At 49.4% G+C, this 25,743-nt stretch overlaps 16 protein-coding genes across 16 annotated transcripts; 7 read left to right on the plus strand and 9 right to left on the minus strand.

Moving 5' to 3' along the window:
- Window positions 1-13: 13 nt before the first annotated feature.
- On the minus strand, window positions 14-841 carry MIND_00463200 (uncharacterized protein; the record flags this gene model as incomplete). Its single annotated transcript, XM_037361442.1, has 4 exons — window positions 14-319; window positions 370-459; window positions 513-586; window positions 637-841. The coding sequence occupies 4 exons, from the start codon at window positions 839-841 to the stop codon at window positions 14-16; spliced, it is 675 nt and encodes a 224-aa protein (XP_037221734.1).
- Window positions 842-1,165: 324 nt separating this feature from the next.
- MIND_00463300 (Frataxin, mitochondrial) lies at window positions 1,166-2,376 on the plus strand (the record flags this gene model as incomplete). The annotated part of the gene is made up of 6 exons (XM_037361443.1): window positions 1,166-1,626; window positions 1,678-1,707; window positions 1,757-1,879; window positions 1,931-2,048; window positions 2,092-2,186; window positions 2,235-2,376. 6 exons carry the CDS (start codon window positions 1,166-1,168, stop codon window positions 2,374-2,376), a joined length of 969 nt encoding a protein of 322 aa, XP_037221735.1.
- Window positions 2,377-2,378: 2 nt separating this feature from the next.
- MIND_00463400 (uncharacterized protein) lies at window positions 2,379-2,890 on the minus strand (the record flags this gene model as incomplete). The annotated part of the gene is made up of 4 exons (XM_037361444.1): window positions 2,379-2,454; window positions 2,500-2,527; window positions 2,575-2,625; window positions 2,674-2,890. 4 exons carry the CDS (start codon window positions 2,888-2,890, stop codon window positions 2,379-2,381), a joined length of 372 nt encoding a protein of 123 aa, XP_037221736.1.
- Window positions 2,891-3,102: 212 nt separating this feature from the next.
- Window positions 3,103-3,594, minus strand: MIND_00463500 (uncharacterized protein; the record flags this gene model as incomplete). The annotated part of the gene is made up of 2 exons (XM_037361445.1): window positions 3,103-3,154; window positions 3,203-3,594. The coding sequence occupies 2 exons, from the start codon at window positions 3,592-3,594 to the stop codon at window positions 3,103-3,105; spliced, it is 444 nt and encodes a 147-aa protein (XP_037221737.1).
- A 35-nt stretch (window positions 3,595-3,629) lies between these two features.
- On the plus strand, window positions 3,630-6,051 carry MIND_00463600 (Zn(2)-C6 fungal-type domain-containing protein; the record flags this gene model as incomplete). Its single annotated transcript, XM_037361446.1, has 8 exons — window positions 3,630-3,802; window positions 3,849-4,132; window positions 4,183-4,688; window positions 4,738-4,856; window positions 4,901-5,205; window positions 5,251-5,332; window positions 5,379-5,476; window positions 5,522-6,051. The coding sequence occupies exons 1-8, from the start codon at window positions 3,648-3,650 to the stop codon at window positions 6,049-6,051; spliced, it is 2,079 nt and encodes a 692-aa protein (XP_037221738.1). The 5' UTR covers window positions 3,630-3,647.
- A 26-nt stretch (window positions 6,052-6,077) lies between these two features.
- Window positions 6,078-8,745, minus strand: MIND_00463700 (NCS1 nucleoside transporter family; the record flags this gene model as incomplete). Its single annotated transcript, XM_037361447.1, has 18 exons — window positions 6,078-6,219; window positions 6,268-6,393; window positions 6,444-6,508; window positions 6,563-6,617; window positions 6,664-6,672; window positions 6,723-6,754; window positions 6,807-7,125; window positions 7,177-7,259; window positions 7,306-7,451; window positions 7,501-7,522; window positions 7,570-7,654; window positions 7,704-7,815; window positions 7,867-7,899; window positions 7,949-8,143; window positions 8,188-8,252; window positions 8,300-8,306; window positions 8,355-8,378; window positions 8,493-8,745. The coding sequence occupies 18 exons, from the start codon at window positions 8,743-8,745 to the stop codon at window positions 6,078-6,080; spliced, it is 1,773 nt and encodes a 590-aa protein (XP_037221739.1).
- Window positions 8,746-9,103: 358 nt separating this feature from the next.
- MIND_00463800 (Beta-elim-lyase domain-containing protein) lies at window positions 9,104-10,775 on the minus strand (the record flags this gene model as incomplete). The annotated part of the gene is made up of 10 exons (XM_037361448.1): window positions 9,104-9,373; window positions 9,419-9,654; window positions 9,704-9,921; window positions 9,975-10,035; window positions 10,080-10,144; window positions 10,190-10,260; window positions 10,305-10,396; window positions 10,443-10,505; window positions 10,553-10,567; window positions 10,622-10,775. The coding sequence occupies 10 exons, from the start codon at window positions 10,773-10,775 to the stop codon at window positions 9,104-9,106; spliced, it is 1,245 nt and encodes a 414-aa protein (XP_037221740.1).
- MIND_00463900 (Duf1909-domain-containing protein) lies at window positions 10,719-11,266 on the plus strand (the record flags this gene model as incomplete). Its single annotated transcript, XM_037361449.1, has 5 exons — window positions 10,719-10,847; window positions 10,896-10,970; window positions 11,025-11,075; window positions 11,122-11,144; window positions 11,197-11,266. The coding sequence occupies exons 1-5, from the start codon at window positions 10,839-10,841 to the stop codon at window positions 11,264-11,266; spliced, it is 228 nt and encodes a 75-aa protein (XP_037221741.1). The 5' UTR covers window positions 10,719-10,838.
- Window positions 11,267-11,310: 44 nt separating this feature from the next.
- MIND_00464000 (zf-Tim10-DDP domain-containing protein) lies at window positions 11,311-11,685 on the minus strand (the record flags this gene model as incomplete). The annotated part of the gene is made up of 3 exons (XM_037361450.1): window positions 11,311-11,464; window positions 11,518-11,556; window positions 11,606-11,685. 3 exons carry the CDS (start codon window positions 11,683-11,685, stop codon window positions 11,311-11,313), a joined length of 273 nt encoding a protein of 90 aa, XP_037221742.1.
- Window positions 11,686-11,779: 94 nt separating this feature from the next.
- Window positions 11,780-14,544, plus strand: MIND_00464100 (WD-REPEATS-REGION domain-containing protein; the record flags this gene model as incomplete). The annotated part of the gene is made up of 7 exons (XM_037361451.1): window positions 11,780-12,004; window positions 12,051-12,218; window positions 12,271-12,665; window positions 12,716-12,839; window positions 12,888-13,496; window positions 13,544-13,969; window positions 14,020-14,544. The coding sequence occupies 7 exons, from the start codon at window positions 11,780-11,782 to the stop codon at window positions 14,542-14,544; spliced, it is 2,472 nt and encodes an 823-aa protein (XP_037221743.1).
- A 65-nt stretch (window positions 14,545-14,609) lies between these two features.
- On the minus strand, window positions 14,610-15,581 carry MIND_00464200 (uncharacterized protein; the record flags this gene model as incomplete). The annotated part of the gene is made up of 7 exons (XM_037361452.1): window positions 14,610-14,661; window positions 14,708-14,849; window positions 14,900-14,918; window positions 14,964-15,026; window positions 15,076-15,088; window positions 15,138-15,398; window positions 15,436-15,581. 7 exons carry the CDS (start codon window positions 15,579-15,581, stop codon window positions 14,610-14,612), a joined length of 696 nt encoding a protein of 231 aa, XP_037221744.1.
- Window positions 15,582-15,658: 77 nt separating this feature from the next.
- On the minus strand, window positions 15,659-16,026 carry MIND_00464300 (Peptidyl-tRNA hydrolase II; the record flags this gene model as incomplete). Its single annotated transcript, XM_037361453.1, has 3 exons — window positions 15,659-15,842; window positions 15,896-15,921; window positions 15,970-16,026. 3 exons carry the CDS (start codon window positions 16,024-16,026, stop codon window positions 15,659-15,661), a joined length of 267 nt encoding a protein of 88 aa, XP_037221745.1.
- Window positions 16,027-16,477: 451 nt separating this feature from the next.
- MIND_00464400 (uncharacterized protein) lies at window positions 16,478-17,576 on the plus strand (the record flags this gene model as incomplete). The annotated part of the gene is made up of 8 exons (XM_037361454.1): window positions 16,478-16,492; window positions 16,544-16,661; window positions 16,694-16,736; window positions 16,791-16,803; window positions 16,854-16,901; window positions 16,953-17,007; window positions 17,052-17,210; window positions 17,260-17,576. 8 exons carry the CDS (start codon window positions 16,478-16,480, stop codon window positions 17,574-17,576), a joined length of 768 nt encoding a protein of 255 aa, XP_037221746.1.
- A 642-nt stretch (window positions 17,577-18,218) lies between these two features.
- On the plus strand, window positions 18,219-22,034 carry MIND_00464500 (uncharacterized protein; the record flags this gene model as incomplete). Its single annotated transcript, XM_037361455.1, has 13 exons — window positions 18,219-18,377; window positions 18,430-18,699; window positions 18,746-18,880; window positions 18,936-19,467; window positions 19,515-19,609; window positions 19,652-20,464; window positions 20,788-20,854; window positions 20,901-21,246; window positions 21,294-21,388; window positions 21,440-21,471; window positions 21,519-21,570; window positions 21,617-21,640; window positions 21,688-22,034. 13 exons carry the CDS (start codon window positions 18,219-18,221, stop codon window positions 21,798-21,800), a joined length of 2,733 nt encoding a protein of 910 aa, XP_037221747.1. The 3' UTR covers window positions 21,801-22,034.
- Window positions 22,035-22,127: 93 nt separating this feature from the next.
- On the minus strand, window positions 22,128-24,554 carry MIND_00464600 (MFS domain-containing protein; the record flags this gene model as incomplete). The annotated part of the gene is made up of 15 exons (XM_037361456.1): window positions 22,128-22,279; window positions 22,337-22,362; window positions 22,415-22,583; window positions 22,684-22,709; window positions 22,778-22,896; window positions 22,946-22,967; window positions 23,018-23,087; window positions 23,145-23,295; window positions 23,349-23,434; window positions 23,486-23,544; window positions 23,595-23,601; window positions 23,647-23,933; window positions 23,981-24,047; window positions 24,100-24,120; window positions 24,170-24,554. The coding sequence occupies 15 exons, from the start codon at window positions 24,552-24,554 to the stop codon at window positions 22,128-22,130; spliced, it is 1,647 nt and encodes a 548-aa protein (XP_037221748.1).
- A 309-nt stretch (window positions 24,555-24,863) lies between these two features.
- On the plus strand, window positions 24,864-25,679 carry MIND_00464700 (uncharacterized protein; the record flags this gene model as incomplete). Its single annotated transcript, XM_037361457.1, has 7 exons — window positions 24,864-25,034; window positions 25,090-25,142; window positions 25,191-25,196; window positions 25,244-25,292; window positions 25,341-25,468; window positions 25,525-25,574; window positions 25,627-25,679. 7 exons carry the CDS (start codon window positions 24,864-24,866, stop codon window positions 25,677-25,679), a joined length of 510 nt encoding a protein of 169 aa, XP_037221749.1.
- Between the last annotated feature and the right edge of the window lie 64 nt (window positions 25,680-25,743).

A 25,743-nucleotide genomic window follows, 5' to 3' on the forward strand; every position in this document is an offset into this window, starting at 1 on the left:
TTTTAGCCTAATTTTAGGCGACAGCAGCAGCTATCCCAAGGAGACCAACGACTACAGCAACAATGCTAGCTTTAACTCGCTCGCCAGCGGACGGGGGATTGGACGGCGAAGGACTGGAAGAAGGCGAGGTCCTTGCTGACGATCCACCGGGAGCACCAGAGGAGCCAGAGCCAGAGGCGGAACGGGTTGCACTGGGGGCAGGACTCAAGGAGGCAGATGCAACGCCAGTACCATTAGAGCAAGGAGGTGAAGTCACAGAGCTCGAAAGAGTGATGTCAGCACATTGGAAGAGGTCACTGTCGCCTCCGTTGAATTGTATCTAACATCATTATTAGTTCATGATTAGCTGAAAAGGACGTCAATACTCACCTGGAGGGTAGCATTCTGTCCATCGGCAAGCCCAGTAGCGTTCGTCTTAGAGAGATCGAAAGGCAAACAGAAAAGGCCTTCGCCCGATGCCTACATGTTCCAAACAAATAAGTCGAAGGCGACTCACGGCAGAGCACACAGACCTGAAGAACGCCCGTTACCGGTGCGAAATCACTGAACTGAGTTGGGTCCGATTTGGAGGTAATCGAAACGACCGCTGCACCATAATCAACCCATGTCTTTGCTCTAACGACAACGCGTACGCACCGACCCATTTCGCATGTTCAGAGTTCAAGCTGATAACACCACCAGAAAGAGGGAAAAAGGTGCGCCGACTGGCAGGGTCATCGTGGCCGTCACAGAACTTTGGTTCATCATCTTCTACAAAGGGACCGCGAGGTGCGGGAAATTGCAGCTGGAAATGAGCGTTCGCAGCAACGATGAGGGAAGCGAAGACGACAGAAGCGAGCATCGTTGACGAAAGAAGACCGACGACTGGGGTGGTGCATGTAGGGTTCCCGACTTATATAGCGATTTGACCGAAAGAATTTTTTGGTTGGCAAAGAGTTTTTTTCTGAAAGCTCTTGATGCCATCAGATCATTCTTGAAACAGTTCCCAGACAGTGGGCCAGACTCCAAGTAAGTAATAAAAGGTATGCAATCTTCAACTAGCAACCATTGCGTCGCTACTTGAAGTGAGGCGTTAATAGTCGAGTTGAAACATCTCACGCCATCACGTGATGTTACATTTGTCAGTTACATCTCGCAAGAGCTCGCCATCTGTTCACACCGAACGATGTTCAGAATTGCCGTCTTTCGCAGTGCACGCGCCATACGCCCTCAAATTCTCCGACCATGCTATAATATTCCTCGACGTTATGAATCGTCGGTCTCTGACGTAGATAAACATGCGGCAGCCAAGAAAGCTGCTCAAGTGTTGTCAGACGACTTGCAGCGCGACTGGGACGCCCCGATAATAATGTACAACGAGTTGCTCCCCAAAATCAAGTCTCCCAGCCCAGATTCGTATCTCATCGATGTTCGCGAGCCAGAGGAGGTCATTCAAGGCATGATACCCTCTGCAGTCAATCTGCCCTTGTCCGTCCTTGCCAACTCGCTGCATCTTCAACCCGGCGAATTCAAGGCTCGACATGGTTTTGAAAAGCCTGGGAAAGAGCAGGAGGTTACGTTTTACTGCAGGAGCGGCAAACGAAGTACTAGTGCCAGCGATATTGCGAAGCGGAATGGGTATACCAAGTGCGTGTTGACTTCGCCCATATTCTACGTCCTCAATATACCTTTCTGCAGTGTCCTCAATTACACTGGGTCTTGGTTGGAGTGGGTTGAGAAGAGCGGAGAGCATTCAAAGTAATATGTATTATTAAAGTAACGCCATGCTTTCTTTCCGACTCGCATCTGCCCGACTCTGTCGCGTTCGTTTTCGACTTCCACCTAGTGCTTACCCTCGACATCGGAACTTGGCCACTCCACCCACACAATTAGCCTCAAGGTCCTTCTTGTCGTCCTTGTTTGCTATTGTCCTTTTTGAGATTCTCAACAGCACTCTACCAATCGAACGCTACCATGCTCTGTCAGACCAAACTATGGATGGTCTTCTGCATTCACTAGAAGAACTAGTGGACTCAATAGCAATTGCTGGCTATGAGGTTGAGTACCATGTGCGTTCTCTCTCGTTGTTCAGCTGACACTCAACCAAACAAGAGTGGCGTCCTCACCCTCCAACTCGCTGATCATGGCACGTATGTTATCAACAAGCAACCACCGAACAAGCAGATCTGGCTTTCTTCTCCATTCAGGTACGTGACTAGCTAGGTATATTCACACTTCAACACCTGTTGTACCAGCGGACCTAAACGATACGATTATGTCGAACAAACGGATTCATGGGTCTATTCGCGAGATGGAAAGTCATTGTCAGACTTGTTGAATGAGGAGCTCAGCGCGACGCTTCGACGCCCTGTCGATGTAACGCAGAGCCTGGAATGAAGCTATGGCTTTTTCATGAAGGAGTCTGAAGATGTGAGCGAAGTCGACGAGACGACGACGAATTTACTTTCGGCGAGACTGTAACAGCTCAGTCGATATATGAACGAGAGGAGGGTCACTCACACTGCATGCCTGGCCTTAATATTGTTCTCTAAGTAGCCGGTGAGCTTTTTTAGCAAGCTGTTACCAACGACATACTCCACTCCTTGAATATTGCGGGGTCATTGCCGGATTCTTTTAATGCTGCCTCTGAGGGATATATAAAGACAGACACATTGAGATGTTTGTGGAACGAACTGAATGCGTCGTCTGCAACTTTGTTCACGTAGGCCGTTGGGTCTTCGGTAATAAGAGGACCGAAGGCAGCTTCACTTTGACGGAAAAGATAACGCTGAAGTTCTTCGGGTGTTTCTGGCGGCTCGGCTTCTCTTAGGGCACGTCGGATCTCTTTGATAGTCCTCCGAGCTTTACTTGGTGCCGAACGCGAAAATTGTCGTCTAACAGAGTGGTACATTGGAGAGTGAATTGTGTGACATCCCAGTCCAGTTCAGTCTATTAGCTTCAACTTTTATTGACTTAGTCTAAATACTACTTGAAAGACTCCTACGACTTTCTCTATGCGTGTGAATGTGGGTGTGTTTACAAGTGATTTGCGTTGAAAATACAGCCTGAACGAGTAAGATACAAACAGAGCAAAGGTAATACTGAATTGAGGTGTAGAAGGGGTTATGAGGGCTCTCGTTCGCGTCGTCGATTTAGGAACAGATTGCCGAGGAGTCTTAGTGAAAGTTAGTCGCTTGAACCACTGCTTTCATAATGCACTCACTTGTTGGATTCTTCGTATCGCTGCTGGATTTGAACACTTTCTGGGTCCAGCTCTGATTTACACTGCACTTGTGGCAACATGCCCTTGTCTGGATAGCGTGGTGTTGGTGAGGCAAAGATGAGGCGATGACGATGGAGGGTATGCAGTTCGTGAAGGAAAGTATTGGCTTGTTGGTACTGAGTATTAACGATAGATTGCTCGACTGAGCTGGTGGTTTCTCTAGGATCGTCTTCCTCTCCGTCATCCGAGTCATGGGGTAGAGTGGCGGAGCGCTCTTGACCATTGAGAGAGGGTGGAACTATACGAGCGCGCTTTCTGGGAACATCTTCGTCAACCACAAGAGGAATATCAGAGGTTGGTGAGGGAGACGACGCGCGGGCTCGTTTGAGCATGATGAGAGTCGGTCACACCGCGTGACTTCATCTCTTCGCCCTGGCCAACCGCCATGGACGATGCCCCAACGCCGCCTAGCCGTGCTCCAGAAGGGATTCAACTTTCCAGACCATTTCGGTCACGACGCGCTAGGCCTTGCGATCAATGTCGACGAGCCAAGAGTCGTTGTGCGATTCCACAAGCAGGTCCGCCATGTTTGGAATGCCTGTGAGCCAAAATAGCTCTTCAATCGTACCAAGACTTATCTATCTAGCCAAATGAACAAACAGTGCACCTTTGAAGAACTACCGCCCGAAAGAAAGAAGCCAAAGGCGCCCGCGTCCCCAACCAACCTCCCAGGCCCTTCCAACCTCCCTCTCGAAAATCCCAAGGTGAAACGGCCAAGAAGTCCAGATGATAGCTCCGCTGCACTTCAAGCCCTGAGCTATGCTGCCTCCAAAGAGAAACGACTGAGAACTGGTGATGCTGAGCCGGCATCGCTCGACCTCTCGATTGGCAAATCTCTTGATCCCCACGCCATTACTACTTTGCTCACAGGTATGTCGTTTGGACAGGTACTGAACACAGCCAACGATTCTCATTTGCAGATGACCTCTTGCCACTTGGAACGCGGCAAGCCGGACCAGAGGCCGAAGCGCCGCTCTCTGACGCGTACATCCGCCAGATTTCTAATGACCGCTCGAAGCCACAATATATCATCTTCAAAAAACGAAGGATTGGGCCTCAGCATCACGCTGGCAGTCCCAAACAACTTGGTGTCTTCAGACTCTGCTCGTCACTCTTGGACCCTCCCCCACCAGACGAAGCGGAATTGATCGACATCTACATGAACTTTTCTAATGCCGCATTTCCCCTCGTATACCCTCCATCTGATGAGAGGTCCATCGAGTATGCCTCTAAACTATGCCTAGCCGCTTTAAATCATTGCCCTCCTTATCGCTCCTCGAGAATCACGATTAGGTCTATCCTCCAAGCGAGTGAAGACCTGATACAACAAGAACCTACTCGGCTGTCTTCTGTTTCTACCGCCTTGCTTGAACTATCAGCTAGGCCTGTTGTTGATGTTGAAGCTAACTATATGTTATTGGCCAAGGTATGTAACTGTCAGTATTGTCTACCACCCGCCGAAAACAAGCTGTCAGACGATCGCGACTGCGCAATTGCTGGGTCTCCATATCAATCCAGCTACCTGGGCGATTCCTGTCTGGGAGAAGGAGCTACGGGTGTGTCTGTGGTGGGCTCTACGGATCCATGACGCTTGGTAAATTTGTCATCTTTGCATTACCTATATTCATACGGAAACAGGATCTCTTTCCTGAACTCGCGACCGTCCCACATCCAAGCAGACAATCATTCGACTCCACTACCAGATAGTCTCGCTCATATTTCCATTGGCTCCGACTCAGGCCGCTCTGGCCAAAGCTTTATCATGCTGTGCCGGCTTTCGATCCTGACTTCGAAACTTCAAGCACAAGTTTCTACACTCGCTTCAACATTTTTGGCGCCGTCGGAGCGTTTGGCGATAGTGAAGGTGCTTGAAGAAGATACTCAGCTGCTTATCACGGAAGCACGACGCGACGAAATGTCTCGGTCCATGGCCTCAGGTGTTGGTGAGTGACTCCATTTGACTTGCCCGGGTTATAACGAATAGTCAGCCTCCCTCATGACATGTCTTCTGGGTTTCCGATGCATGCTCAGACGCATTTCCATCGAGCTTAGCATCGGACTCGGTAGCCCGTACGTCCTAGCTAAGCTCCTCAATCATGTCGTTCACCTTGAGTAGGTTCACTCCAGATCCAGCTACCCTGGAAATATATGCAGAGGCGGTAGACTATGTTTGCAGCCTTGACGGCCCGGCCTTCAATGGATTCTGGCTGAATTGTATGTGTTTTATTCTAGCAAGGCCCTTATTCACTTGGCTCGAAGATGTTGGACACATACTTTCTTCGCTCACATCAAGCCTGATTCGCCTCAGTCTTGCGACTTCAGCGCAAGGCTCGGCCTCGTTGACCCCTCAAAGAAGCACAGTCACAATCCAAGCGAGCTCAAGAACAATGCCATTAATGATGTTGTCGCGTCTTCAACGGGCACTCCAGGCAGCTCAGGCATTACATTGGGATCTCGCAGATGCCGCCCTGACTCGTGCCGAAGCTGTTGTTGGCTGCTTGAAGCCATCTGCCGAATATACCGGCATCATCAACGCCCTCCAGGGCCAATACGAACACGAGTTCCCTCGCCACCCGACTGGTGGGTCTGTCAATCAAGCTAAGAACAACGGCGTTCATGACGGCCAAATGGACAACTATGGGTGGAATATCGACCTGAATGCATTCGGCATTGACTGGAATGGGGCTGATGCGGGGCTCAACGGTCTCAACGGTATCTGGGGTACCGCCACACACCCAACAGATGCCCATGTCCTCCAGAACAACATGCTTCCGATGTACAATGCGTAGTGAATCAGATGTATTGTGATTGTGTTTTACTTGGGTAAATCGTCTTGACTCATGATGCTTTGCGGTGGGCTATCATAACCTCTTTGTCGTTTTATTGGCGGCCACACCCAAGTGAAAGCTAGGTAACAGACAGCCCCGACAATCACCCCGATAGGCCAAACCAATGCACTATAGAGGTATGAATAGAACGAACTCGGTCAGCAGACGAACACGTACAACACATAGGTGGCGCCGACTGGAACCTTGATGTTTCGATTGACCCTTGCCGCAAAGCCGGGTAAATTTGGGACCAGCGCGAGCAGGAATGCCACGATGGCTCGCGGGTTGACCCCATATGTGTACCTTGACAAGCATAATGAAACCCGAGCAGCTTGGACAGAGTGATGTCTTACCAGTAGAGCGACGTTTCTCGTTGGTAGAGCGACAGGATATCGACTCGTTTGCGTCGATAGATGAACTGGTGATTCACGTAAGCCAGTCAAGTATAGACGTGATTCGCTCCTGAACTCACAAAGTCAGCGAGAAGAATCCCACATATCGGGCCAAGGAAGATGGAGTAGCCAGCGCTGTGCTAAATCAAGACAAACGACGGTGCAGATAAAATTGGCGCACAGGAAAGCACTGTGAGAGGTCGAGTAAAAAAAAGTGACGGAAACTACGGAAGAGCATACGTGAAGGATGTGGCAGAGTTTTGGATGATCCACTGTCCAACATTGAGCACCCACCAATCAGATAAAATGTTGTAACAAACGGACAGGACAAGTAGCGAGCCCGAGGATCGCGCAAATGTACTGGCCGCGGCGAATATCGACAAAACGCGGAAATAAGACAGTGAGGTCGTTGCCGACAGCGGTGGAGCTGAATTCATCGTCGGAAAAGAGACATGAACGCATATAGGTCAACAGAAGCACCCACTTGGCTGAGATATTTGTGGCGAGAACCGCTAGACCCCAGCAGAATGCTGCAAAGAATTGCGCAGCGCGATTGTCCCATAGCTCACAAACCTGCAACGGGTTCCAAGTTGAAACGCCGTAGATGACTTGGGTTGCTGAGGTTACAACGACACCGAGAATACTGTGAGAATAATAAATAGGTATCATAATCAACATCAAAGGCAGCCCATACGCGCAGAGGGTCACCGGGATCGAAAGGGAGAGGATGTTTGTCCATATGACAGCTGTTGGAGATTTTGCGAATCGAGTGAAGTCCTGAAGTCCGTCAGGCGGGTCGAGAGATGAACTAATTCTCCCATACGCATATGTTCAGCGCAAGCGTCGCTTTCGGGGCAATGGCTGATGTCATTGCAGAGAAGAAGACAACGACGGCCGGAGCTCCAGCCACTTGAGTCGGCTGAGAAAAGATGGGACCAAATCCATGGGCTCGACCCACTGCCCAGCCGACTGGTGGATCATGTAAGCACGTAATTCGACAGGGAGAAAAGAGCATTACATAGAGCAAAGCCAAAGATCGGCTGAGATGCTGTTAAAAAATGTAGAGAAATCGTGGCAGAAAAATCACCATCAAGACTACTTTGAGCATAAAGAGATGCCGTAGACGCGATATATGCACCCAAAGAAGCGGAAGTTGTATCAGATAAAAAATGCTGGAAGTAGTGTCAGCTCAGTGTCTACCGATTGAATGAATGACCGCACAAAAACGACAGCAGTTGGGAAGAAGTGACATGAGCGGACGGAGGTAGTCGATTTGGGAAATGCTTGAAAGACGGGAAGATGGCCCGTAGCATCACTTCAACGCATTGACCGCCTAATCGACGTCAATCTTGAGTGGTCACGAAGAACCGCATGAAGTCGGTACCTTGAAATGTCTGAGTGCCGAACCACACGATGGCTTTCGGAGAAACAGTTCATAGAGGCCTTCAATAGTGAAAGTCACCAACCCGCTACTGCGCGACACATGATGGCGACCAAGTTCCCGTATACACCAAAGGAGATCCTGGCCAGGACAGGGAAATTGATTCCATGTCGAGTTCCTATCCATCCGTTGGCTGCACACGCAAGCGCTGTTAATCGTGATTCCGAGACGGAAGTCGGAGAGTTGAGAAGCGTACAGACAAGGAAGTGACCGAAGAAGACTGTGGCCAGTGAGAATAACGAACCAGAGTTGTGGTTAACGAACCGGCCCCAATAGCAGCACCTGGAGACAGACCGGCTGCGAGTGCAGTCGAGGCAACCTGGTACTGACTGTTCAAAAGTGAGCCCTCTATCGTGACCAGAAGGCGGAATATAACCTAATGCCTATGGCTCTTAGTTTTCAAGTGGAAATGCGAACCAGTGTGGACTCACCAAAGGCTTCAGCGATCCAATAGCCTAGAAAGAGGGATGGTGGTCAGAGCTTGACTTGAAGGGCTTTGTTACAAAGGAAGGACCAGAAGAGTAGCCGAGGTAGAACTTTAAATCAGTAAGAAAAGCGATTGAACTTACCTCCTAGATGCAGAGTGTTCCAAGTGCGAGCATTTTGTGGAACCGGCAACAGATCAGGTTGGGTAACGACGCTAACGCCGTCAATTTCGATGTGGGCTTTTCTCAGTTCGATCCGAGCAGAGGAGACGCGCATGATAGAGTGTAGCCGGGCCTGATGACATTTTGCGAAAATCTTTTGGCTTAAAAGAGGCGCAGTGTGTGACCCGGAGGTTGAGTGTGACAGTAACTCGTGAGGCGAGACCAGACGCGACATGTTGAGATGCTTCTTTGCTCCACGCGCTCAAGGCACCGTCTGACCAGTCTCGCCAAACAGCATATAGCTATCCCCAACAAGTCTCAATCAATTAATACTAGTAAACATAGAACACCCATTACTACAGATTACTGCTTCAACTCGCACGTATGTTGAACCTTCACCTCTCTCCAAATCCGCGGCCGCTCAACCTCAGTCCCCCAAAACAGTGAGAACTATGGGAGCTTTTCTAGTGTCGCTTCAGCGACGGCCACCACCGAATTCTCTGGCAACAAACTACACTCTAACTCTGACTAGCTTGGAATAAACACTGGATTTGAATGGTCTAGATACAACAATTTGCAAATAAGGGTCACATCTAATCGGTTGACTTGGGCAAACGGCGGACATAGACATCCTTGTAGATGTTCCCATTTGCTGATGTTGGATCAGGTTTGACAAAGCCTGATTTCTTTTTCTCCTCTGAAAGCTGGCGGACGACGGAGAGGAAATCATTGACAGCGGCCTCGGAAGTCTGGATATGCACTACAACACGCGAACCTCCAAGGATTAGTGGCTCAGGCAGCTGACTTGCACGTTCGCCAATTTCATCGTAGGTCACACCAATCGAAGAAGGGTCGTAAAATATCTAAAAGTGGTTCAACAGGCGATACGAGATGAATCTAAAACAAACCATGCAGGTTTCAGCTCGACTAGTTATTTCTGCTCCGATCTCCTCCAACCCGGCTTCTAACTTGCGTGCGAGCGAGTGAACGGCGGGCAAAAGAGGGAAGTTGTATGTCAACGCATATGCGGCACAGGCAGCAAGAATTCCAGTTTGACGCATTCCGCCACCAAAGAGCTTCCGGAAATGTCGGGCTCGCGAAATGAAAGCACTGGAACCGACCAGACAAGAGCCGACGGGAGCACCTGGTCTGTTGGTGAGCTTAAAGACGAAAGTGAAAGTTGAAACTCCGACCTAATCCCTTGCTAAAACACAGACTGACAGAGTCGAAGGGCTCGCAGAGCTTCTTGATCGAAGTTTCTGTTTCTGCAGCCACATGCCAGATTCGAGCACCGTCAAGGTGCATTTTCTTGCCTTGCAAGTGAACAAAGTCCGAGATTTTGATGATCTCATCTTGTGGGAATATGGTGCCGTTGAGAGTGTTTTCTAAGGCAACAACTTCGGTGGGGGCACTGAAGGCTCAAAGATGAGAGTAAAAGAAACGATGACATGAAGACTAGCTCACAAGTGGATGTCAGTGCTTAGAATCATGTTGCTCTGCACGTCCTTCAAGGTTAGGTGATGCTCTATCCCACGTTTAAAACAAGCTGACTCCTGATTCGTTGCTTACCATTCGCAGGAATTATCGGCAGCACGGCTGCTCCAGAGTGAAATGCGGCTCCGCCAGCCTCGTACCTGAAAAGTTGGTTATTTTCCAATCCAAACCATACTAGGACCCACTTGTGAATATGGGCACGATGGTCACAAATTATTGAGTATGGCGGTTGGGCGAGGTGTGACCTCAGTGCAATCTGCATGTTGTCAGCCTGACGATTTGCGCTTGAGTAGGTTTTACTTGATTGCTTGCAGTCCCGCTCGGAAGGAATAAGGCAGCTTCTTTGCCAGTGATTTTTGCAACATGATTTTCAAGTGCTCTTGTTGAAGGCTCTAAGGATCGTTGAAACGATGTCCAATCGAAGAACGATTTTCAGACCGAAGTAGACGTCGTCACCAAGTGTAGCTAGCGTCGCGTATTGATACATTTCCTGAGTTGGAACTGTCGTAAGGTCGGCTTGGTAGCTCCACCAGAAAAGATTGTCCGACCAGTTATGGTGTCCGCTACATGAGGTTAGGCGCAGAAAAAAATGACTGAAAATCAAGGGTTGCACGTACAGATAAAGGTTCTCGTAATCTCCTTACGCTTCGCAATGTTGTCTTCGAGGTGATTTTCGGAGAGGATGTCGAGCTTGACCTCCTCTGCTACATTGGCGAATGTGGATGCCATCGTGAAGCGTCGGTTCAAGGTCCGAGTCGCGATTCGCAGCATTTTATAAATCTTGCTCGATCAATCGTGACAACCCCATTTGGACTCTTTCACCTCCACCACTCAATGGGCAACGTCCGTCGTTTCCATTCAGACGACAACAATCCCCCTCATCCTGCGTAGGGTGCCAAGGCGGCACAGAAACGAGAGCGAAATGCAGACAAGAATGCGGCCAAGGGCAGCAAGTCTCAGGCAAAGGTGCGATCATTGAGTTGCAACTATAATTTTGTCTGACGACGGCGATTTCTTCAGGTGAATGAGGCGGCCAAGTCAATAATCTGCGCTACCTGCAAACAGACATTCGTATGTTGCTTTCAATAGGAGATCCCTTCACTCACTTTAGTCAAAGCTGATCACGACTCGAGCGCCTGCGTTAGTCCCTCGTGCTTTTCATTTCCCCTCCTCCTCTTATCGCTTTCACCAGACTCGAACAGCATGCAGTCGACAAACACAACAAAACGATGGCGGATTGCTTCCCTGGCGTCACCAAGTAGTATTTGTGCCCGTGTATTTTAGAGCGAGCGAGCTACAAGCAATTCTAGCGCTGCATTCCCTCTCCTCGAATCTTCAGTTTGTCGCCAACCTTCCCGTAAACCTCGTGATATTTGGAAACACAACGGTCGATGCAAACAGTCTCCCCTTTGCTAAGGTCTGCTTCCCCATACCGAGCAATGCATTTACTCTGGCATGAGCTGCAATGGAGTCAGAATCAAGAGTGTCGCGAAACGAACAAAACAAGACTGACGCGACCATTCGGTTGAACAGGTCCGTGACTGTGTCCATTCTAAGGGAGGGTTAGAATAAGAGGTGAAAACTTCAGTGTAGCTACGCACTCTGTGAGAGCCATCTCGAGACGCTCTTGATTAAGACCACCCGAAGAGCTGCTGCCTCCACCACCAAACAGGCTAGTCATAGTCGCGGGAATTAACGGAAAAGATTAGGTGAAGAAAGACGGAGGGAGAGAATCGTTATGACACGTGATCTTGACCGCTCTTGAAAATTTTGGCATGGACGCGCCGCTCGCGTTGCATCGCTGCCGGTTCGTCGACTTCACTCCTTCACCAATAACGGCCATCGCATTTCCTCCTCTTCCACTCCCTAAGAAGCCGTCCTCTATAGGAAAACAACCTGAACGATACGGCACACTTGCTGTTGGGCATGCTAACGGAAACATCGACCTTTGCGAATGGGCAGGAGGCCAACAATCTCCGCAATCGTGGACTGTTCGAACGGTAACGCTGTGCCCAACGTTCTATTTTCCCTCTTATGCAAGTCAAGACACTCTCTGGGCCCTACCCCTCAAAAGTCGACTCGCTAGTCTTCGCCATTCGTTATCCTGATCTAATAGACCCAACGGTGGTCCCTTCTTCTTCGGACCTTCGCTTATTTTCCTCGGGTGGAGGTAGCGACCTGTTAGAATGGGATATGGACCGTGGTTGTGTGCGGGTAAGTTGTTCTCTTCGACCGCAAGTCATTCTAGAGGTTCTAATTTGAGAAGCGCACAATTAGCTCGCAAGGGGGCTCTATCTGGTCTATTTCTGTCAATCCTGCGTCAAATATTATAGCGCTTGGATGTGAGGATGGCACGGTTCGACTACTTTCCATCGCCAACGACACTTTATCTCATTACCGTCGTTTCGATCGGGTCAAGTGTCGCGTCCTAAGCATAGCTTGGGGCCCACCAATACCGAAACAAAATAAAACCATTACAGCAGAGGGGTCAAGCGATGAAGATGAAGACGACGAATACTGGACAGATTCCTGGCTTGTGACGGGAGGATCAGACAGCAGTCTTCGAAAATGGGATGTGAAGAGTGGTCGATCTATTGATCGCATGGGTACCGACAAAATTCGCGGAGAGCGAACGCTGGTCTGGGCAGTTGGCGTCCTTGGGTATGGCCATTTCTATGTTGACCTGTCCTCTTTTCGCTAAGTTGCTAAAGCGATGGTACAATTGTCTCGGGTGACTCAATGGGATTGGTCAAATTCTGGGACTCTCGGACATGTACGCAGCTGCAGAGTTTCCAAGCGCATGGCGCTGACGTCCTCTGCCTAACGATTGACCCGGTTTGTTGTTCTTTGTTGTCTCCCATGTATTCTAATGCACATTGATAGACGGGTACCGCTGTCTACACTGCTGGTGTTGACCAAAAGTTGACGCAATTCTGCTTTATCAACACTTCAACTGGGGACAAGGGCAAAGCTCGACGTTGGATTCAGACCTCCTCGCGTCGTTTACACTCGCACGACATTCGAGCACTTGCTATGTGGCCCCCATATTCGACTCTCCCATCTTCACACAAGCGTCTTTTTCCAGTAGACATTGCGCCACTCCTGATTTCTGGCGGTCTCGATATGTCTGTCGTGGTTACCCCTGCAGCTCTTCCCACGAGCACTGTCGTAAAAATTGTAAACCCAATATCCACCAGCGTTCATTGCACATTCGAGGACTCATATCATCGGCGGCTAGCTTATACTCCTGGGCCATCTTCGATTCAAGTCGCCAGGGAGGCACGACTAATATCTTGTACGCGGGATTCCGGCTTGGAACTATGGCGAATTCCCCGAAAAGCATCTTCAGATGAAGCTGCAGGGTGGGAAAAAATCTTGACTATGGACTTGAATGTCCACACTAATCTGCTTGCCAGCGCCATCTCAACGGATGGCAAATGGCTGGCCACCTCTGATCTCTACGAGTCAAAATTATTCTCACTCGTTTCCGATGTAATATATTTCCTTCTTGTCTATTTTTTGACTGATTTTTTTCCCAGTCTGATGGCTGCATTGCACCTCGACGTGTCCGCGATTTTTCTGCTATCCTACGCGCTCATTTACCGCCAAAGAGCACGTCGAGTGGTGCTTTTGCCTTCCACTTCACAGCAGATTCGTCGAAATTAGTCATCTCAACCGCTACGGGAGCCTTCATCCTCGTTGTGGACCTGGGGAAAGTTGAGCAACCTCGGGTTCTACGTCGGTTTGATCAGCATCGGATGGCAAGCCTGACGAAAAATCGTGTAGTTGTGGGTCGTTCATCAGTTGATGAAGAGGAACCTGAACCTGAGGAAGAAGAAGAAGAGCATGATTTTACCCCTATTGCGACGTCGATCCTGCGACTGGCTACAAGTTTTGACGGACAATGGCTAGCGTCGTCAGACGTTCATGGTCGGACCCACGTGTTCAATCTTGATTCTGTTCAGGTGCTTGTTGTTTCTCTCAACATCTCCTCCTGGCTGACACGATTTGAAAGCACCATTGTGTTTTGCCCTCGTTTCCACTAGCAGCACAATCTATCTGTTTCGACCCAAGCCGGCCCAGCGTTCTGGTCTTGGCATTTCCCGATAACAGTATCCAAATCTTCGATGTGGAAGCGCGCCAATTTCCTCCTTGGGGAAAAGAAATTTGCGATAACCTGCCCAAACGCTTAACACGGACGCATGACCACATTTTGGGTGTCACATTCGACCCAGCGATGGAGTCCCAGTCTTCTACGCCACGATCTATGCTGCTTTGGGGATCTACCTGGTTGTGCAAGCTCAGACTTGAGCGCAGTGACACAACGGCTCGCTCCGCTCAACGGAAACGCCGTCGAGATGATGACAAGAGTCCAAAAATGGAGCCTGTGGATGACTATCTGAAGATGGTTACTCACTATCGTCCTATTCTGCATCTTGATTTTCTTGGTGCTGGGGAGGTTGTGGTGGTTGAACGACCATTAGTTGACGTTCTTGCGACATTACCGCCAGCTTATTTCGTTCACAAGTACGGGACGTAAAGTACATTTTCTATCATTACCTACAGACTACTGTACAAATCAGTCAGACGGATGTCCGAGTTCAGTTATCCAAGCGTGCGGCGCATGGCGATCTCGCGGTCTTGTTTGTTCTCTTCTCTGGAAAGGAGTTCAGCCTGCAGCTCAACTCGTTCTCTCAACGTACCTGGCATTGACGGTAGACAAGTAAAGAGTCCAGAACACACCACAAGTTGATTGGAAAGGGACACGCAGTGGGAGAGGCACCAATGTGAAGTTCAAGGTTTGGAGGGCAGGCCATACCGTCCAATTTGTCCGCAGAGTTGGCACTTTCGAGACGCGATTCAGCTGGGCTCATGAGGAACACCATCTAGCTTACCAAACATGTCTTTGAATTTCTACAAAGTTGTTAGATAATCAAGAACTTGCTTATGAAGACAGACCTGAGTGATCTGCTCTCGACTACGGCCTTCGAGGACGCCCATAGTGCTTATAAACGCGACGAGCTGAAACTTATAAGCAACCAACAGAGCCGTTCAATTAGTTGTCGCGCACGCCGATAGGAGCCCTAGAACGCATTCAGTCAGAAGGTCTATTATGCCAAGGGAGCAACATACATAATGATTTGGTCACAGGCAACGCGTTTTGAGAGTGCATTGAGGCTGAGCTTGGCTCCGGCTGCGCGTAGAGGAAACTTTCGCTCGAGGAATGCGTTCCAACGGCCAAGAAAGGGTGATATCGAGGCCCCAAAGATGAAGAACCGAGCGGTTCGAACTGGGTCCCAGTTTTCGTGTTTATCGTGGGTGTTACGCGTCTTAACGTTGTGATTCAACTGTGCGACAATGTCGCCCAAGGCATTGAGGGCACCACCAGTTAAACTGTGGCGGAAAGTGGTCAGTGATAAGGAATGTCTACTTGGTAAGCCAAAGCCATACGCTAGAGTCCTGTGTGGGTGGGTGTCGAAACTCGACTGATATGCGCGAGCGAGAGTGAGAGTAGCCATTAAGTTTACATGGGCTCCTAGCTGCTCCAAATCGTTTTAAAGGGAGATGCGGCATCATATGTAAAGAAATGCGTCACAGTGGAGATGCGGCATCTGATGGCGGCTTTTCCATTTTAGGACGACTACTTACGTAAACTACAGAAGCCTTAATTTCCCAGTGACCGCGTTGACCAACTCAACAGGCGCGGGTCCGATTGCAAGTATTGTCCTTGTTTCGCCATCTTTCACCACTCGAGCGCAGAGATTTTTGGCTTTGGCATTGGCCTCCAATTCCATCAATTGTTTCTCGGACGTGGCTTTGAGGGCGATTTTTGCTTGACTGAGAGGATAGAACTGAGCATAAAGATGATGAGACAGCATCATCGCTCATACCCTGTTCGTTCCCAATGTCGAATGAGCTACGACAATGTGAATCTTCCGTATGCAAAACTTGTGCGTAGACATACCGCAGGGTTCTTTTGAACAAGAGTACGATAACAAGAAAGTGTTGCCGTCCTAAGCATTTAAGTTGAGATTTTCTGGGTTCAAAGTTGTTGATGAGCTCACCCGCATCTGTGTTATTCAATGCAATCAGCAGCAGAACGCAATTTGACGCGACTTACTGGGCAAATATCGTCGCCGGCGACATCTTCAGGTCATGTCTTACCACTAGGACCTTTATGGTGTTTATGAGAACGGCACCAGATTCTCAAAGGCATTTACAAGTTTGCACGGTTCAATAAGTCCTGCAGTTATTGCTGCAAGGTCTTGATCATCAGGCTCAGATTCGTCGCTCTCTGTGACGGGAGAGAAGATATTCGTTCTGCGGTTAGCATAGTAGCCTATGGCGAATGAAGTAGCGCAAAGAATTGTTGTCGCGACGAGATGGTGCTGAATGTTTTGCATGTCAGTGATGCTTGTGTGACGCGTCACGGACACGTCCGAACTTCAAGTTGTACTTGACTCTCGATATTCATGGCGACTACGCAGGTGAGTAGACTCATTCTCAAGTCTTTTTCTCTTCTCAAATAACCGTATAAGCATTATCTATGGGCCTCTGGTCATTTCCTCCTCCTGGTGGCCTCCCTCCGCTATTTTCTACCGTCGTTGTTGTGGAGAAGTGTCTCAGCGGTGTGGTATAAAGGCACGCATCCTATTTGTGATCCCGAATAGGCCTAATATTCTCCTCAGCGAGCTTTGCGGGGGCCCTTGTCAGCTATGCGATTGTCTGCCAGTGCGCTTACCCTCTCTGCCTCATGTCTTGCTGCTAACCATCGCGTTTTTGCAGAAAGTCGCTGGGAGTATGTGATTGCTTTTAAGGGCATGGCCTATCCACTGATATACTCTCCAGACACCTCAGCCCAACCCCGCCTTTATCAAGAGAGCCCTGCTCGATGAGGTCGGTGTTGACTTGACATCATCAGTCGCAACTCCACTCAACTCACTGTAGAATGTTCAATATTTTGCCCTCGCCTTCTTCTGGTGGATGTCTCGACCGATTACTAGTGCGTTTGCCGTTCTGCTTGTGCTCTAATACCAATGAGGACAGTCGCTCTTCTTCCTTACGCCATATTCTCGCTATTCCATGCCTTGACTTTTACTCGAACGACTTTGATGCCACAATTCCTTCCGCCAGGCCCGCCTGCAACTGCTGGTGGCCCTCCGACGCCCCATCCATTGGCCAAACGACTACAAGTTTGGGTCAAAAGTCAGTCGTACTTTCGGACGCATCAGGTTTTCGTCTGACACGTCACCAGCGAACTACGATTCTGCCATGAAAATTGTGGCTTACACCGAAATTGTTATTTGCGCGCGCGTAGTATTTGGCACATTCATCCTGCAAAACTCTCTTCTGGCGCCTATCGTGTTTGTCCACTTCCTTCGCCAACGCTACTACCAATCCGCCTTCACGCGTGATGCAATCGCGGTCACGACCAAAAAAATTGACAGTCTTATTCGCAAACCAGGAAACCCTCCAGTTGTTGCGCAGGTTTGGGATCAAGCTCAGATGTTGATTGGCCGCTGGGTTGGGACGACATTAGCACCTGCTGGAGAGCCTGCACCACGACGATGATGAATTATTTTGGTCAAGACAGGACTGGTGTAAACCTCATTGACGTGCTTCGAATGGGATAGACAATGATGCTTGGTATGACGCCAGCACTGTGGAGTCGTATTCTGTCCTATATAATTGTCGTTGAATCGATGGACTCTTCTCATAACATAACCATGGCCCCCACCATCGCATCCGCGGTTTCAGACCTACTCAGCGCGCTAACAAACATCTTATTCTCGTTACTCAACTCAATTCTCGCGTTCTTCCAAGCCGGCGTTATTCTCGCCAAAGACCTTCTCTCGACGGTTCTTCAACTCGGCGCGAGCCTTGTAGCCTTCGTTCTTGGGTTATTACAAGGAGTATATGGATTAATAGCGGGTGGGTGTTGCTTCCCTGGACATTCATCACATCACTAATGCCCGATAAAGCAAATTTGCTGGCAATCGTGCTCGTAGGAGGCGGTTATTACCTCTATACCCAAAGAAACGGAAAACAGCGCGGTAGCAGGCGTAAAACACTGTAAACTTTACCCAATCGCAGTCTCTCGGTTCGATAGCAGCCCTAATGTAACACTTGAATGAAAGCATCATGTCACACACTGTGATTTTCGTTTGTTAGGACCACCACCTCAACCTCGTTCGCTTGCCGGACCGTGGTTGTATGTCTCGTATACCCTTACCTGTATCGCATCCCCCGCCACGTGCATTTTCTCCCGTTCCTGATCAGCAACCCTCTCGTTCAATGTCTACTCTCTCCAACTCTCTGTCTTTTCCGTCCCCAGTCTCGGAAACGCGCAAGAAGCAATCCAAGAGAGACGAAGCAAGCCCTTCACTCTAATGTCACATGCCCCTTCTTATATTTCTCTTCCCAGGCCATCCGCAAAAAAATTGAGTCTGAGCTCTCCCGAAAACGGACGATTTCGACAACAAACAGCATGCGGAGCGGCAAACGGGGCAGAATTACGGCTGCAAAAGGAACGGTGGCAGCCCTTAGGCCTAGCCCAGCCCTTACGGTGCCGGAAAACATTACCGTGTCAGAAGCCAGTCAGCTATGTGCTGCCAAACGCACTGACTGTGTCTTGGTGGTCGACGACGAGGAGGGACTGAGTGGAATTTTCACTGCCAAGGACATGGCTTATCGGGTGTGTTTTGTAGTCCTGCCAAAATGTTGGAATAATTTCTTGCCAGGTCAGTGCTGAAGGACTGGATCCACATACTACACAAGTACACCAAATCATGACCAGAAACCCAATGGTCACCCGGGACTCGACAAGCGCAACAGAAGCGCTCCAATTGATGGTGTCGAAACACTTTAGGCATCTGGTGCGGAGATTTTTTCTTCGGCCTTTGACTTGATTGCTCTTACCATAAATGATAGCCTGTGTGCAACGAAGAAGGGAATGTTGTCGGCTTGTTGGATATCACGAAGGTCTTCCATGAAGCGTTGGCCAAAGTGGAGAGGAGTTCGGCTGCGTCCGAGCAATTATTTGCGGCCATGGCCGGGGTCCAATCTGAGCTTGGCGCCGCTGGAGGCAATCCCCAAGCGACAGCCATGCTTGCTTGGGCTGAACGTTTGCGCGAAAAGACTGCTCTTCCAGACCTTACTACTGTCATGGATGTTCGTTCCCATCCGGCAACCGTCGGGCCCAAGACGACAGTAAGGGAAGCGGCACGTTTGATGAAAGAGCGACGCACTACTGCGGTTTGTGTTATGGAGAACCTGACCGCCCCCAATGGTGGTCCACCGACAGAAAAGATTGCGGGAATTTTTACCAGCAAAGACGTGGTTCTTCGCGTTATTGCTGCTGGTCTCGATGCTGGAAGATGCAGTGTTGTGCGAGTTATGACTCCCCATCCTGACACCGCGCCGCCTTCCATGACCATTCACGACGCACTCAAGAAAATGCATAGTATGTTGCTTGTTCTTTCAAATGACAAAGGCTCACTTGCCTTGCAGATGGGCATTACCTCAATCTCCCCGTCGTCGAAGATGATGGCCATTTGCTTGCTATTATTGATGTTTTAACGCTTACATATGCCACCTTGGAACAGGTACGTTGTCCTCTTCTTCTCGTACCCGGCTAATCTCCTTAGATGAACGCCATGACTTCGGGAGACGCTACTTCCAGTGGTGAAGGAGAAGGCGGTCCAATGTGGGGACGATTCTTCGATTCTATTGGCCACGATGATAACGACTCGTACCTTTCTGGCTCTCGTGCGACTCCAGAAATTCATTCAATCGCTTCATTACAACACCTGCACCCCCCTCAATCTCCTCACTCAGAGGTTCACCCCAACGACTCTGCTTCAGTTGTCGACGATGAACCCTCGGCTGTAGGTGGCCGTCATCCGACTGGTGCTCCCTCAATCACAGGATTCCCACCCATCGATGATGGGACTTATGTCTTCAAATTTCGGACTCCCAGTGGACGTACACATCGTTTCCAAGCCCGCCATGACAATGTCGAGCATTTACGCGAAATTGTTGCTGGCAAGCTTGCGACTGACCCCTTTTTCACCGACTTCAAATCAACTTCGGATCCTACTGTTATTCCTGACCCCATCGACTTCCATCTCTCTTATACCGACGCAGATGGAGACAGCGTTTTCATCACTGCTGACCACGATGTCATTGACGCAGTCAAGATTGCCAGGAACTCTGGGGCTGATCGCGTTGTTCTAGTAATTCATGGCGGAAAAGGATGGGGAGCCGGCGAAAAGGAGACTGTTATTGAACCAGAGACTCCACCGCCTGTCGTCGAAGCGGAGACAGTCCAGAATACTCTCCTGGAAAGCAAAGCAGTTCCAAATCAACAAATCCCAGACGACATCATGGGAATTCCAAAGGACCTGTTATTGCCTGCCAGTATCGTTACCCTCGCCGTCGCTATCATCGGAGTGTTCGCAGTATCTAGGATGTCCCAGCGGTTCTAAACCTTAGTAGTTAGTTAGCTAGACAAATTTTTATGTGCGGAATTCTTAGTAATCATCATGCATTGATGGACGTTTTAAGCCCGATCACCGAACTAAGCTTCCGTCCGACCCGTCATGCCCAAGTCGCAGAAAGAGGATGCACTGTCCTCCTTGGTTAAATAGTCTTTCTCTACCTTGTATTCTCACTCAAGTCTTCCTAGGCAAGCCGCCTCTTCAATATCATGTTGGAGGATCTCGTGATGGGTTGAAACTGCAGCTTTCCAACTGTCTGCACTCCGGGTTGACTGAATTCCTAGATATTGCCCTCCAGTCTCACCAAGAAGTCTCCCGGAGCCTTTCTACATGTCCAGTGTGCAACACAAAGTAAGTCTACGCGTATCGCTGCTTGGCAGACTCATGTTTTGCCTAGGTGTAGTGCAGGTGCCGTCCTTGATTACCAACCAAGGGACCCACTTGACGATTGCCACCAGTCCACGTGCCCCCGCCTTCAACTACACAAGCGCTACCTTCGCGTCCATCGACGCCTCTGCCAAATGGTTCAGCAAGCACAGGCACCAGCACTCCCACCAAAGATGGGAATACATACCTCGAATGTCTTGTCTGTTCCCGCCAAGTTCGTGCGATCTCAACCCAGTCAGCTATGTTCCAAACCGAGTACAGGTCGCGTCAAGTCGCTATGCTTCCCACCTCAGCTCCTGCCTCGGTCTCGGCACAACTCGTAGAGCCGCCGCGAGAGGGAGCACGATGAAATCCAAGTTGGTGCCAATCGTCTGGTATCAGTCTTGTCTCTTACGAGTCCTAGGCCATCTTCCGATGCGGGAGGTCGCTCAACATCTCCTGAAGATGATGTTTCCGACGATGGGAAAAGCAAAGGCAAATCCAAAACGAAACCTCTCGGTCGGAACTTTCAGACTATTCACGCTCTATAGTTTCACTGAATGTCCTCAGCAGATGGAGACTTCAACCTCAAGCGGAAACGGGTTGGTTGTTATTAAGGCAACATTATCTGATATGCTCACGATAGCAGGATTCAACACAATCGACCCCAAACAAGAAACAGAAGAATAGCAGTGTTACTGGTTCGTGTCATTTTCCTCGATTCTTGCTGTGTTGACAAGGTCTTAGGCTCACCGGCACTGAGCAATGTAGGTTCACTCCTCGGTTCCCTCCTCACTCGCTCTGAACAACGTATTCAGGCATTGACCTCTCCATCGAAAGTGCCTTCAAAGCTCCGCGACTCTTCAATCGCTTCCCTCGTGGCTGGCTCGCAGACACCATCCTCTCGGGGTTTTTCTTCACCACCACCTGACAGTCCCGGAGCTTCCTCTTCCTATTCCGCTCTCAGTGCCAACGGTAGTCCAATCAAAAACGGACGGCGTGACATTCTCCCAGCCAAACAACCATCTCCGCCACGACAAGTGGTTAACGATTATATGCTTGGTAGGCTTCTTGGTCTCTACAAGCTCCTTTCTCTGATGCGTTGGTGGTCGTCGCAGATGACAGCGGAGACGAAACAGGATCGTCAACGGACACAGACAGTTGAAAAGGGAATGACAACAAGGGTTAATTATTTCAGGCAAATCCAGCATCCATCTATCTACAACTTTTGTATCAGCACAGCTATGGAGGACTACTATTAATTTTGTCGGAGGGCTCTAACAACTGGCTGGTGGGTTGGGAACAAATACCAGACAACAAACAAGGAACTGGTCAGCGCGACGGTTATATATGGCCACTTGTTCATCGTATACTCGGTGGTGATGACGCCTGTGACAAACGGAAGGATCGCTGTGACATCAGCCCGTCATCAGTGTGGTGCTCTGGATGAACAAAGAGGTCACTAACCACTTCCCACAGAGCCCGCTGCGGAACTGAGACGGGAGGTTGAGAGAATATAACAGCTGGTAGAAAATCGGCACGCACATAATGGCCATGGAAACCAAGTGGACTTCTGCGGGCAACAAGTCGTTCGCCAGCTCTAAGAGGGCAGGGAAGATTGGGCCAAAGAAGAGACCAATCAGGCCAACTGATGCGCCATTCTCAATAATCGAGTCGATGAACCAAATCAAGAAAAGCATCGCCAGTCCAACGCCTGTGAAGTGTTATGAGCGATATACCATGTTTAAGGCGACTACATACCACTGTAGACGAATCAGTGGCCAGTTTCAGACACCAACTAGAGAACAACTCACAAGCAGATCTGCACGGCGTACTTGCGCTGTGTGAATGAAATTCTGTTCAGATGCGTATAAATGGGCTTGAATCAGAAAGTAAGAGAGCGTGTACCTGGGCGAGAAATAGCTCCATCCAACGCGACTGATGCTGATCCCAAGCCAGAAACCCGAAGTGACGTACCCAACCGTATCGGGGTCGGCTTTGCGTTCAGCTAACAGATATTGGACGACCTTGAATCCTGCTTAGGGAATACTTGTTACTTCAAAAGTCAAAGCATACCAAGCCTTGAATTGTGGTTTCCCTTGTAAACAGTCAGGACGTCAAAACGAGAGCAAAATAATTATCACCCACGTCCCGCAATAAAATAGGGTGAAAACAGACACAGCCCATTGATATGGCATGACCGCTATCAAGCGCAGAGCTAGCAGCCAACAGAGTGAAATTTTCTTAACAAGAAAGTTGGAAATTTTAGACTCACGATTTTTTACGGATTTGGAGGTTGTGTCATTCTTAGCGTCAAGTGGCTGAGATGTGACTTGAGCCAATGCTTTCTTCCGATCCGTTTCGAGTTCTTGCGCCGTTGGCATGAAAGTGATAGCAAGGAATGTCGTGTTCGCTGCCGCCAGGACCTATTTTTGGCAGGGTTAAGTAGATCCGTAGTAACATACAATCGTCAACTGACGAGCGAGCCGAAGTAGAAATGATTCCACGGAAGGCCTGCTGCCGCCGTCGCCTGGAAAATAAGCGGGGAAACGACCGCACCAATGCCTTAGATAAGAAAAGATTAGAAGTATGAAACAGGCATGGTAGGCCGCCTACCCCAGAGACCAAAAGCGTATCCGAGTGGTTTGCTTGGCATTTCGGACAAGAAAAGATTTCTGAGTTTGGTGTTGGAACATGGATGGCCGATACGAATAGGAAAACGTACAACGGAGCTGTGGAGTCATGAGAATTCTAAAAGATCGAGCGTAAAAACGAACCTGTAGATATGGCTCTGCCGAATGAGATTATAACGTAAGCGATGAACATGACCGCTAAACCCCGCTTGGACCCCATCAAGATGAAATTTACAGGTGAGGCGAAACTGGTGATAATGAGGGCTAGGAATCGCGCCTGCGAGAGTGAGAAGCCCATTGGACCCAGGCGGGATCTAGAAAAGATGCTTCGGAATGGGGAAAGTGGTTGTAATGCCAAGTTTTGATGGGAAAAGTAGAATCGACCGAGAAATGCGATGATTCGGGGGACGAACAACGTCCCCAGAGTAAATCTAGAAGTGTATCGGTTTTCGGGACATCATCATAACACAACACTGACCCGCACATAGTCCCCGCGAATAACAACGACGAGGTCATGTAGCTAAGATGGAATTGTGCCCGGAAGTCTGTCCAGATTCAGACCTTAGAAGGCGGAGGCAAACACTGTAGTGAACGTACATGGCAGCGCCGTTCCAGTGACTAGGTGCACGTGGTGAGTGGTAATGATAGAGTATGGACCAATACGAACCTCCATCGCCCCAACCGTTAAGGAAATATTGGAAGAGCGCGCTGGCAAGGCGCCATTTGAGGCGTAGGTCTCCAGGGCGACACTTGGCTTCAAAATATGATTCACAGTTTACTGTTGTTACAGTCGATGTAGTTTTTGGCGAAGAAAGAGTGAGATCGTCTTGGTGCCGTGATGTAGTGAAACTAGAAGAGTGGGATGAGGTGTGTGCGGTGGTAGGGTGATCAATATGGCATTCCACATCGTCTGCAAGGGCACTTTCATCCCGTGTAGCTCCAGACGCGTAGCCAAGAGCAGGAAGGATAGCTTGAGGACGGATAGAACTTCTGCGACGGCCCCGAAGGGTAGAGGCTTGACAAAGGTCGAGGGCAATGGGTTGCAAGCTCATCTTGTTGTCATTTCTTCATGAACGTACCGCTCTTAAAGGGCCTTTCCCGTCGCATGAGCGCCCTTCGGTCTACATCGGCCTACAGTTTTTTTTGCTCAGTGAAGCAGGTGCATGATCGGTGACTTCAAATTTTTGAATTCTGGAGATGGTATTTTACGACGCGAATACGCGGTCAGAAACTAAGCTCCGAGGAGGACACGAGGGAAGAATTAGGCATTATCGGAGTTGGCGAGGGGGGACGCGTGGAGTAAGCGACGGGCGGAACTGAACATGGTGGTGAAAAGCAACCCAGTTAGACCCTGGTCACAAATGTTGCTTCTCGCGATTTACACCGCTATCTTACCAGCCTTCGGTCTCGGCTGGTACTTGGGTGGGAAACGACAAGTGAAGCATGTAAACAACGAGGAAGGGGATGATTCAGATTCAGAGTCTGAAGCAGGGGACTTGTGGACCTTGGACGCGTCGGAAGACTGTAAAATGGTGGGTTTTTCGTTAACGATAAGTCGAAGATTGGGCATTATAGCGATTGAACAAGGTTCTCGTCGTCCGAACCGACCTGGGAATGACCACGGGAAAAATCGCGGCACAGTGAGTTGAAAGATAGAGTTCAGCATTTCATCTCAGCTCTGGTTGTAGATGCTCGTGAGGAAATTTGTTTGCCACGACCAAAAGCTGTAATTATTTCACAGACACGCTACCCTCGCTTGCTACAAGACCCTGCTCTCTAAAAACGCGCCAGTGCGATACGCGACTTGTCGCTAGAGTTACTTGAATGACTATCTACAGCTCCTTCATCGGTGGGCAAAGGCAGGCTATGTGAAAACGGTTGTTCGGTGCGAAAACGAAGACGAACTTCTCATACGCCAAGCTCAAGCGCAAAGTCTGAATTTATGTGCTCGGTCCATCCAAGACGCGTGGGTTGCATTTCGGCCTCTCAAACCCGGTAACGTCAGTAATCATGTTTCCGCAGCGGAAGGACACAAATTGCGGCAGGGTCGACAACGGTGCTTGGAATCGCAGGTAAATAATACAAAGAAAATAGAGATGAAAGACTTTAAAACAACCCTCACAGGACCAGGGAGGGCTATAGACCAAGTTATAGAGGGTTTAGCGAGTTGGACTTAGATTATTAGTCGCGTAGTGACCAGTGTGACAAGCTTTGCGGCGACCACCACCCCGTTGCAGTACC

The sequence above is a fragment of the Mycena indigotica genome (assembly GCF_014461135.1).
Source record: "Mycena indigotica strain 171206Taipei chromosome Unknown Mind.scaff0004, whole genome shotgun sequence".
Classification (NCBI taxonomy): domain Eukaryota; kingdom Fungi; phylum Basidiomycota; class Agaricomycetes; order Agaricales; family Mycenaceae; genus Mycena; species Mycena indigotica.